The sequence below is a fragment of the Lupinus angustifolius genome, chromosome LG06, assembly GCF_001865875.1.
Source record: "Lupinus angustifolius cultivar Tanjil chromosome LG06, LupAngTanjil_v1.0, whole genome shotgun sequence".
Lineage (NCBI taxonomy): Eukaryota > Viridiplantae > Streptophyta > Magnoliopsida > Fabales > Fabaceae > Lupinus > Lupinus angustifolius.
In genome coordinates, this window is record NC_032014.1 from 26,121,852 (window position 1) to 26,132,307 (window position 10,456).

Below are 10,456 nucleotides of genomic sequence, written 5' to 3' on the forward strand. Positions count from 1 at the left end.
CAGTTATTTCCAAATAGTTATTGGAGGATAATGGTGTAAGGATGATGAACATATGCATATATGGTATTTATCGATATTGATTCTAAAAACATAAGTTTTATACTTCATTCATCATTAATACATGCGTGTATGATCATATGATATATCTGTACTTGTTCTTTGTCTTGGGGTGATATTCTATGTAATTCCATGATGTCAATGATAAGTTTTTCATTAGATGATTTACTCCTTCTCTTTCTTTCTGGTGTACTTATATACATCCATGTTTAGATGGACAAATCGACGATGATCAGGGCTACCACTTTACCATGTCCCAAGAGGGGGGCATAGAGCATTGATGGAAACCGATACACCTACACTAGTCCATGCGACCTGGAATTGGATCTTGTATGTGATGGCTCTGTGTTGTATCTCCGGACACATTACGCAGTTCGGGAAACATCGTTCACCCTACCGGAGCGAAGGTCCGTACCTGCCGGTCCATCCACACCAGTTGAGGCACGAGGCAGATCGGAGGTTGTCAGGACCTCACCTCAACCAGGATTCTCATCTATTGACTCATCGCCAAGAGGGACGGAAGGAGCAAGCATGACTTCTTCATCGAGGCCTAGGGGGTACAACCCGGTCCCTTCGATGGATTGGGCAACAGATGAGGTGATGGAGGATGAGGACAATGATCGTGTAGAGTTAATTTACATAGAGGATTCAGTGAAAGTTATAGAGATCTCTTCTGACTCGGAGATCTAGGAAGACCCGAGTGAGGTTTCTAATGCACCATCGGTCTAGGAGCTCCTTTCTTTCTTTTGATAGGAAATCTGTGTAGGGTACTTTTGTAATGTAAACGCCCCTGATATTATTTTATTTGTATTTGTATTTTTAATCTTTGTTAGGTGCGAAGAATAGACTTCACCTTGTATTTTATAAACCATGATGTACACATTACAAATTCAAGAATTAATTAATGAGAAGTATTTAGAAAATAATTGTGTTTCGTTCAATTACATTTTAATTATTAAGAAATTATTTTCGCAAAGGTTTGAAAATATGACATCTTGAAAGAGAATAGATAAAATGGAAAAGATGATTTGTAAGTTATATGTTACATAAAAGAAGAAAAAAAATTTTACTCGTTTTTCCAAGAGATTAAATATAATAATTATGAAATGATTTCCGGGGAGTTATAGAGGTAGGGGTAGTGGTTAGGTCTGCTTGTAATGTAATATTGTTTGTGCCAACAGTAAAGGTCATAGATGGGATGGAAAAATCTAATGTCACCTGACCCATAGTGCGCAACCATTCAATGTCTAACATCATATTTCCTCCCTTAATAGGCAATAAATAGAATGGAATATGAAATAATTGATTTTGAAACATTATTATTAGTGTATTAGGGCAGAAATCAGTGCAGAAAATATGTGCTTCATTGCCCACCATAACTGAAAATTTTGATGTTGGGGTGATTGGAAGGTGTAAGTGTTGGGCTAGACGGGGTTAGAGAATATTATTTGAACTCCCATTGTCTATCAGATCAGTCACTGGTTGTCCGACTATAGTACCTTGAAACCCTGAGGGCTTGCTCGGACAGTTGGAAGTGTATAAGTTCTTCCTCAGAATACATTGTGTCCTCTACACTAGGGTATTCATCTAGACCAGACTGTTCTACCTCAACAGCGCAATCGTGTAGTAAAATGAGGAATTGTTTATGTTGACATTTATGTCCAGCAAAATATTTTTCCTCAGTTATAGTAAAGGCCTTGTGCTCTGCGCTCTTGCATTTGGGCGGTTGTGAGGCGAAGAATTGGTAGAGTATTTTATTGTGGAATTTGATATGTTTGGTTTGTAGTGTTTGGGTTAGGGAAACGAGTGTTGGGTGGATTGCATGGGGTTCTTTGTGGTATGGTAAATGTAGGTTTAGAATAATTTATTTTGGACTCTACCAACTTAGCAAGACCTAATGGTTCAGCAATGTGATGAGGTCTAAGAACATCCAACTCACGTCTAATTTCAGGAATTAGACTAGAAATGAAACAATTAAGGATTACCTCAGGTGACAGTCCCCAAATTTTGTTGCAAAGCTTTTCAAACTATCGCTGGTAAGCTGCAATTGTGGAAGTTTGACGAGGTTTAAATAATTCTGATTGATGATTCTCACAGCTGGATGGGCCAAAACGAGTTTATAAGCACCACATGAAACTTTCCCAATCTATAAAATTAGCATTGAGGAATGCCCATTTGAACTAGCTTAATGCCTCTCCTTTCATGTAAAAAGAAATAAGTTGGATCCTTTGTTTAGGTGGAACTTGATATAATTGGAAAAAAATGTTCTGCTTGGAATAACCAATCCAAGAGTTCCGAGTCATCAAAGGGACTCAACTTTAGTTTGGGTGGTCTAGGATGTGTTGGGTTTGGTATTTGGAGGTTAATGTGGGGTCGTGTATGGGAGAACTGGTGTGTTGAATGGGAGATATGTGGCTAGTATTTGAGATGATATAAGAAAATAGGGAACTAGTAGTTGTTGGTTTGTTGGGGATTAGGGTTGATGAGGTGAGAAGAAAAGTGTATGGATGGTGGGTCTAGTGGTTGGGGTGGTAAAGTAGAAATTCCAGCAAGCTTTTCTATGATTGAACGTAAGGCATCAATGACTACCTCATGTCTTTCATCTTGTTGTTCCTTGTGTTCTTGCAATTCCTCTGCAAAAATCTACAGCAAATTCTCGTCAATGTCCTTGCTTGTAGATTTGGGAGGCATAATGCAAGAATGAAAGCACCAATAATAGCAATAATGTAACGAAAACCCTATAACTCAACAATTAACTATGACTAAGAAAAATAATTAAGAGAAAATATACCGGAAATTCATCATATATTGAAAGCTGCTACCGCATAAGTTTAAATAGTAGTAGAGAATTAGGGTTAACAAGATCACTGGGCTCTTAAGCTCCAGACCCAAAGTTCCTAAGGAAAATAATAGCATATGAAATTATAATATAAATGCATTAAATAAAGTCTTTCATCCAAATGGGTTACTGTTTCATTCTGATGGGCCTAACAATAACTTTCTTAGGCTGCTCCATTTTACCCTTTAACTCTAATAAAGCTTTCATTTTTTTGGATGGACATCTCTTTATATTGCTTAACTTTTAATTTGTGCATTACTTATTTTATAGATTGCATAATTAAAGTTTAGTAACTTTAATTCCCATCACTAACACCAATAATACACAACATCCCAAAGATGCAGCTTGAGCAAAAAATTTGACATCAGTTTTGCTCATCTGAACATATTTTCTTCTTGTCACGAACGAATATTATGAGCATCACTAATCCAACTACTGAAATTATATTGATGACAAAGAAGACCATGTGGATGCCTGCAGTAAAATATACAACATTAAACTAGTAGTATCTGTTGAATATACACATAGAAATTTAATGTATCACAACTTAATTATATCTAGCCTACATAGAAATTAGTGTCTTCAAATAGCTCCCCTTAATAAGCTTTAAAAATTGTATTATATCGCTAAAAAAATTCCTTTAGACTTCTTCTCACTCCTATATAGCTACATCACAAGCATCTTATCCACTCGTAAAGAGAGGTTGATATTAGAACAAGAGTTCACTTATGTAGTTCTAAGTTTTTTATGCTCTTCAACTATAGTAGGGGGTATGGTAACTCATAAACTTTAAGAGAGATCCACCATCAGGATATGTTAGCTACCAAGGTCATGGATTGACAACAACTACTTGTTAGCTGAATCTGATTTATGGGCTTTAGGATCTATGTATGGGTGCAAAATGTATTTTGTATATCGTAATTGTCCTTTGAGGCATTAAGCTGGAGTTTATAATCCTAATATCTAACAATATATTGGAAATTGCTCAATGCTTTCAGTTGCATAGGAACAATTTTTATCTTTTATAAATCATTTTTAATTTGATTGCTTATGTCTAATACTATAATGATTAGACTACTATGCAACATGTAAATTAATAGAAATAAATGTAACATCTCAATCCTAAAGGTATTTCCCTTCATATTTGAAGCGGAAGACTTTTTGCTCTTGAAATAGGGTTACTATCTTTATTGGACGCCAACATTGAAAAGAAAAACTTATTTAAGAGTTGTAGCATTTAAAGTTAGATAGAGGATTTCAATATAAAGTACATGACACAGAAATCATTACAAACAAATTAGTTGAATATCATACCCGGAAAAAAAGAAGCATTCATACGCTTTTGTGACCAACTTAATCTGCATTGATAATGATGATAATTATAAAATTGACCATAATTTTCAATATATAATGCTTAATTTCAGAAAGCATGTGTAAATGGATCAGAAAGTGGAAAGACAATAATTCTATCTACATTTTGCATTCACATTTTTGAACTATGGCAAATAAAACAACAGCTCAAAAAATCAAAGGGATACTCACACAGCACCACCACTAGCAGGGCCAATTACTGTGAAAATTGACATAAAAGTCATAGCAATACCATTAGCTTCCCCCCTCTGGTGTTGTTCCTGTATTCCAAATCAACATTCCATATATGTCTCAAATCACAGCTCCATGAAAAAATTAACTCCAACTCAGGAAAAAAAATAAAAAAGCTAATGAAATGATCCAAATTTTTACCACTACTCTGTTCTGTATAAGGAATAAACCAGTTGCAATGGTCATCTGTGTCCAACAAAAAACATCATCAGTGAAATTTTTCATGTGAATAATCTTTAATGAATCAAATAAATAAGAGAAAAAATGCATACACCAACATGTATGAGTTTTATACGTTGTTTAATTTCCATTTCTCTCTTCAAAAAAGTAATTCAAATGAATGATGAATGATGTAATAAATGTGTATATATTTTTACTGTGAGAGTACATATATATTATACTAAATAAATAATATCGAGCTAATACAATTCATTTAGGTAGACTAACACTTAGTAGCATCCTCAGAGCAGAAGCAATACTAATCAATATGAATAGTGCTATACCAGAATACATTGCTATGAAGGGAAAACTTTGTACAAGTGGTATAGATAACACCTGCATGAGGTACCAAAGTAACATGACATATTTGAAAGAAAACAAATAGTGAAATGTTGAAACGCTATAATTTGTAAAATCTGGTGAATTCTAACCCCTGAAATGCGAGTGATGTTAATTGTTCCCAAAGCTTTCTCCAAGAAAGGAAATGCGCAAACTTGGTAGATGATAAGAGCAAGACCTGACCAGTCGAGTAATTAAGTACATATTTGTTATCAAGCAAATGAATTTTATGATGTGAGTACGAATTAGATCTTTATTAAAATTTTGAATTGTGCTATACTTTCCTATTTTTCCCTTCTTGTAGCGAGAAAATATAGATATCCTCCCATCATACATCAAAATATACTTATATGAAGTCAGTCACAAAGGGAAGGTGATCTTCTGTCTCGCATCCTCTCCTCAAACTATGTCCCGGTCCAACCAACTTTGAACAAATAATATAAAAATGTTTCATTTTATTTTTAAAAAAAATCTATTTTTTTATATGTCAATTTTTAATGGGTGTGACAGAGAACTGAGACAAGTTTTGGGATAGGTGATCCTTGTTCCTCAGAAAGCCACATTTCAAAGTATTATCCATAATCTAGATGTGTCTAAAAAATACTTTTCCTACCTTTAGACATCCAAAATAAGTGAAATGACTCAACTAGGGGTGAGTAAGACTCGGCTCTGCCCGCTTATCCAGTTTGGCCCGATTATGATCGGGAGTTGGGTCTCACCAGGTCTAGGGTCGAATTCGTGTTTAAAAATTAGATCCAAATTATATTTAGGGTCGAGTAGGGGACTAACATGGTGACTCATTTAGCATGTTTGTATGTGTCTCTATTTAATTGTGTATAGAATAATATCATTTTTTGTCGAAATTATTATTGATTCTCTAATTTTTCATCATATATACATAAGTAACAATATATACATATAACATTTCATATATTAAATTACATATCTATAATAATAATAATAAGTAAAACAGTGAGAAAAATTTATCTAAAATATATATGCATTATATATAATTGAGTCTAGGTTTGGGTTCAAAGGTTGTCCTAATCAATATTTGGAGTCGAGTCCAGGTTCAAAAAATGACTTTACCAACATTGAGGGTCGGGTAAGGGACAAGCCTTATACAACCCAGGCTCACCTTACGCTCAACTAATAATAGGAATTTCCACGTAGGAAGTTTCCTAAGTAATAGTACAAAATTACAGATGTTTAAAGAAGTTTCCCACTCATATTCCAGGAAGGATTTAGTACCGAAAAGGATTCCAATCCAAAATTAATGTGCAGTCTTTGTAGATGGAAAGTTATGAAGGAAACATGTGTAGTGAACATTAATACTAATCTATATTATATATGTCAAAGGTTTACCTGCAATTGAAAGAACATTACCAGCATTATTAGTTGTAAAGTTTAAGCCCCCCAACCTTGGAGGACTGACTACCCATAATGAGAAAACCTACAGAAAAAGTATAATATTGTTCATTTTTATATGTATGAATGAACAAAAATAAATAGGTGAGTCCAAACATGTCAAAGTCATTAAGTAGAAATGATACCTCATGATAAGCATTATCCTGAAGTGTGTTAAGACTATAGACAAGAATGGCTGACATTAAGGGCCAATTAAGAAGTAGGTTTTCATTCTTTTCGATTTTCTTGTCTTTGTCTGTTCCACCACCTTCATTTTCTAAATCTTCAGCCTCATCTATAGACTTATTGCCATCATTGTGGTTGTGAAGTGTCTCCTACAATGATTCAATATTTTTATAACAAGACAAGACAATATCAATAAGGAAAGCAAAAAAAATTATAAGAAAATAGTTATACATCATATTCTAAATAATCATCATAAGAATGTTAAGTGAAAGTCACATATTAGAACTTTATATGCATACCGGAATCCAGATACAGACAATTGTTGCAGCAAATGCTAAACCTGATATTATAATGCACGGCAACAAGTATGGAAACCTGTAGGATGATTCATGTTTGACAAATAAAACTCCAGACAATATTAAAAGATAAACTGATTGGAAGATAAAATGGAAACTAAAATATAATCATTATTTTACTAAATTAAAGGGAAGGAAATGTCCACTTACTTATCCCAAAAGGAACCCTTCAAAAATATATGTGGGTATTTCTCTACAGGCTACAATATGAAATTTCTCAAAGTATTAGAGATAATAGTACAAATGTGCTCATGACCACTCTAACATGCAATAAATAGAAGAAAATTTAAAGATGTAGTGGAAAATAGTAAAAATATATGTAAAAGGTGTATTGGAAAGTAGTAAAAAATGTCATTCCAAAAAATTATCATTCTCAATTGACAATTATATCTAGTTCGATCTGGAATTCTCATTCTCATTATATCTAAACCCTTTAAAACAAGTAATCTTATCTCCATGAAAAAAATTTGAGGCTCTTTTAAACATATGCAATTTATACTTCAAAAGATTACCTTAGCCAAATAGCCTCCTAATGCTGGTCCAATGATTATGCCTAAGCCCGAAGCTGCAGTGACCTAAAAGCATATCACACTTTCAAATATTATGAAGGACATGTAGCTATAAACACTAATAGTAGACAAGAGTGGGTGGTACTTACAGTTGAAAATCCAATAGCTTGGTGTTCTTCTCGAAAAAGTTCAGAAACATAGGCCTGTTAAACAGTGTCAGCAAGATTGACTTAGATTACAAGTAATTCAATTCCATGTGTCCAAATGTGTAAATTCAGAGTTTAATTTGTTCCATGGTGATGGTGAATGAAACATTAAATTACTAACAATTGATTTTTATTAAAGAGTGATGATACCTTTATCGTTCCAAGCACACCACATAAACTTCCAAGAAGAAATCTCATGATAATAGCCATCCAAAAACTTGTGCTAAGGCCAAATAATGGGTTGAAAATGACACTGAAATCATGCAAACGTTCATTATACGAAACCACATAGGAGGGTTAAAGAAGGCATTAATTTAACTCATTTGGATGTATACTTACACTGAAATAACACCTATAATTAAAACAGGCTTTCGACCAATACGATCAGCTATGGTTCCCCACATTATAGATGTCAAAGCTCTACCAAGCATAAATGAGGATCCTGCATTTTATAATCATTGAAAATCAGCCATATAATGGTTACAAAATAATGGTGGAGGACTTCAAATAATGTGAAATACTAGATGTAATCTTACCCAAATAACCAGCATAGGAACTTATATTTGCTTCTGTTTTAGCAATATTGAAATCCCTTACCTGAAAATAAATGTAGCATTGTTGAGAATGTATATTATGTGTATTATATGGTATAGTTAAGAATTAACCAAATAAAACTCTGAACATGACAAGTCAATTATATTGATACTCTAAGCCACTCTTTCCATTCATACCAATTTGATGTCATGTCATGCTGTTGGGAACAAGCGAACAATCAAATAGTAAAGAGTATAGAGACAAGAGAATAACACAAGAGATTTGGTAACGAGGTTCGGCCAATTGTGCCTACGTCCCCGGGAGCGTTGAGCGGCTACCACTATATATTATTAGAGAATAAGGATTAGTGTTTTACTATTCTTCTACTTGTTACATTAGGTCTACATAACATCAATATATATAGCCCTCTACCCCAACCCCTTTACATCAGCCCAAGCCCATAACTTGTATTGCTGTTATCTAGAGATATGAGTCATTGCACAACAATCTCCACCTTGGCGAATATCATCAATCTCCATCTTCCGCCATTGGGTTGGGGGCGCTCCATAGTCCATCATCAGTGAATGTTCAACAAGCTCAGGCAATGCCTGAACTTGTCCACAGTAACCGGTTTGGTTAACATATCAGCTGCATTTTCTGAAGTGTGAACCTTCTGCAATAGTATCTGCCCACAAGCTACCAACTCTCTGATCTTATGAAATCTCACATCAATATGTTTGGTTCTAGCATGATACACCTGATTCTTTGCTAAGAAGATAGCACTCTGACTGTCACAATGCAGCGAAACTCCACCTTGCTCAATGCCTAACTCATTTACTAGTCCCATAAGCCACAAGGCTTCCTTAGAAGCTTCACCAGCTGCCATGTACTCTGCTTCAGTTGTGGACATAGCAACAACAGACTGAACTGATGATCTCCACATAATTGGTCCACCTGCAAGGGTGAAGACAAACCCCGTTGTGGACCTTCTATCATCCAAGTCTCCTGCATAGTCCGAATCAACATAACCAATAACTGAAGGCTTACTCTGTTGGCTGCCAAACATGATACCGAGACCTGTAGTCCCCTTCAAATATCTGAAAATCCATTTGACTGCTTCCCAATGTTGCTTCCCTGGTTTCGACATGTACTTGCATACTTGACTAACTGCTTGTGCCAAGTCCGGTCTAGTACAAACCATAGCATACATCAAGCAACCCACTGCACTGGCATATGGAACCTTTGACATGTATTTCTTCTCTTCATCTGTCTTTGGACACTGATCTAGGGAAAGCTTGAAGTGATTTGCCAATGGAGTGCTCACTACTTTAGCATTGCTCATATCAAATCTCTCTAAGATCTTTTCAACATAGCTTTGCTGGGAGAGCCATAGTTTTCTAGCTCCCCTATCCCTGTGAATCTCCATCCCAAGAATCTTCCTAGCAGCCCCTAAATCTTTCATGTCAAACTCCTTACCTAGCATGACTTTCAGCTCATTGATATCACTCAAATGATTAGCAGCAATCAACATATCATCAACATAAAGTAACAGAAAAATAAACGAACCATCGTCAAGGCTTCTCACATAAACACAGCAATCATACTCACAACGCTTATAACCAAGCTTCAACATATAAGTGTCAAACCGCTTGTACCACTGTCTGGGAGACTGCTTCAACCCATATAGAGACTTCTTCAACTTGCAAACCAAGTGACTCTGTCCAGCTGCACTGAACCCCTCTGGTTGTGTCATGTAAATTTTCTCCTCTAATTCACCATGGAGAAAGGCAGTCTTCACATCCATCTGTTCTAAGTGCATATCCCAGCTGGCTACCAAGGCAAGCACTGCCCTGATAGAAGTGTGTCTCACCACTGGGGAGAAAATCTCATTGTAGTCGATCCCCTTCTGCTGTGAATACCCTTTTGCTACAAGACGAGCCTTGAATTTTTCCCCTTCTTTTTCTGATACTGCTGGCTTCCTCTTGTACACCCACTTGCACCCAACTGCACGCTTGTCTGGGGGCAATGGAACAAGCTCCCAAGTTTGGTTCTTCTGTAGAGACTCCATTTCCTCCATCATGGCACTCATCCATTGTTCTTTCTCCTGGCAGTTTATAGCCCCTTGAAAGCTACATGGATCTCCTGAAATGATATGGAGAGCAACTGAAGCCATATCCTCAAAGCCATATCTCTCTAGAGGTT

At 35.6% G+C, this 10,456-nt stretch overlaps 1 protein-coding gene across 1 annotated transcript in view; it reads right to left on the reverse strand.

The window, feature by feature from the left end:
- The window catches only part of LOC109350562 (protein ZINC INDUCED FACILITATOR 1-like), a 9,829-nt gene continuing 2,570 nt past the window's right edge, over positions 3,198-10,456 (reverse strand). The window contains exons 3-17 of the mRNA XM_019591788.1: positions 8,257-8,317; positions 8,060-8,162; positions 7,871-7,973; positions 7,664-7,717; positions 7,518-7,580; positions 7,156-7,205; positions 6,949-7,024; positions 6,610-6,798; positions 6,422-6,509; positions 5,149-5,234; positions 4,946-5,053; positions 4,640-4,684; positions 4,439-4,527; positions 4,211-4,254; positions 3,198-3,370 (exon numbers count right to left, since the gene is read on the reverse strand). Coding sequence (XP_019447333.1) covers positions 3,261-3,370; positions 4,211-4,254; positions 4,439-4,527; positions 4,640-4,684; positions 4,946-5,053; positions 5,149-5,234; positions 6,422-6,509; positions 6,610-6,798; positions 6,949-7,024; positions 7,156-7,205; positions 7,518-7,580; positions 7,664-7,717; positions 7,871-7,973; positions 8,060-8,162; positions 8,257-8,317 — 1,269 coding nt within the window. The 3' untranslated portion in view covers positions 3,198-3,260. The remainder of the gene's footprint in view (positions 3,371-4,210; positions 4,255-4,438; positions 4,528-4,639; positions 4,685-4,945; positions 5,054-5,148; positions 5,235-6,421; positions 6,510-6,609; positions 6,799-6,948; positions 7,025-7,155; positions 7,206-7,517; positions 7,581-7,663; positions 7,718-7,870; positions 7,974-8,059; positions 8,163-8,256; positions 8,318-10,456) is intronic.